Source organism: Merops nubicus, unplaced genomic scaffold (genome assembly GCF_000691845.1).
Source record: "Merops nubicus isolate BGI_N331 unplaced genomic scaffold, ASM69184v1 scaffold10799, whole genome shotgun sequence".
Taxonomy (NCBI): domain Eukaryota; kingdom Metazoa; phylum Chordata; class Aves; order Coraciiformes; family Meropidae; genus Merops; species Merops nubicus.
Window position 1 is genome coordinate 380 of NW_008630365.1, and position 349 is coordinate 728.

The window sequence follows — 349 nt, forward strand, 5'->3', positions numbered from 1 at the left end:
AGCGTCTACCGGGACACTTGCAACTCCAGCTTAGCCAGCCTCAGACTGAAATCTAAGCAGCACTCCAGTTTCGGCTACAGCAGTTTGCAAAGCCCCGGCTCCAGTCTAAACGCCTGTCAGTACAACAGTTGACGGACTTGACACAAACCACCTCCGACAAAGCACCGCCGACAAAGCAAAGCAGAAGCAAAGCGACGTTTTGAAAAGAAGAAGAAAAGAAAATATTCAAGCCCGACGATGATTCAAAGCAAAACCCGGGAGAGGAAAAGAAAAGAAAAAAAAAAAAACTCAACGAAACAAAACAAACATCCCCAAAATGCCCCAAAAGCTCCTCGGACTTCGATTGTGT

The 349-nt window shown here is 46.4% G+C and overlaps 1 protein-coding gene across 1 annotated transcript in view; it reads left to right on the forward strand.

Annotated features, from left to right (window-relative positions):
* LOC103779634 (pituitary homeobox 1) overlaps positions 1 to 132 on the forward strand; it is a gene marked incomplete at its 5' end in the record, with an annotated part of 504 nt that extends 372 nt beyond the window's left edge. The window contains one exon of the mRNA XM_008947277.1: positions 3 to 132. Within this exon, the coding sequence (XP_008945525.1) occupies positions 3 to 132 (130 nt within the window). The remainder of the gene's footprint in view (positions 1 to 2) is intronic.
* Positions 133 to 349: the final 217 nt, after the last annotated feature.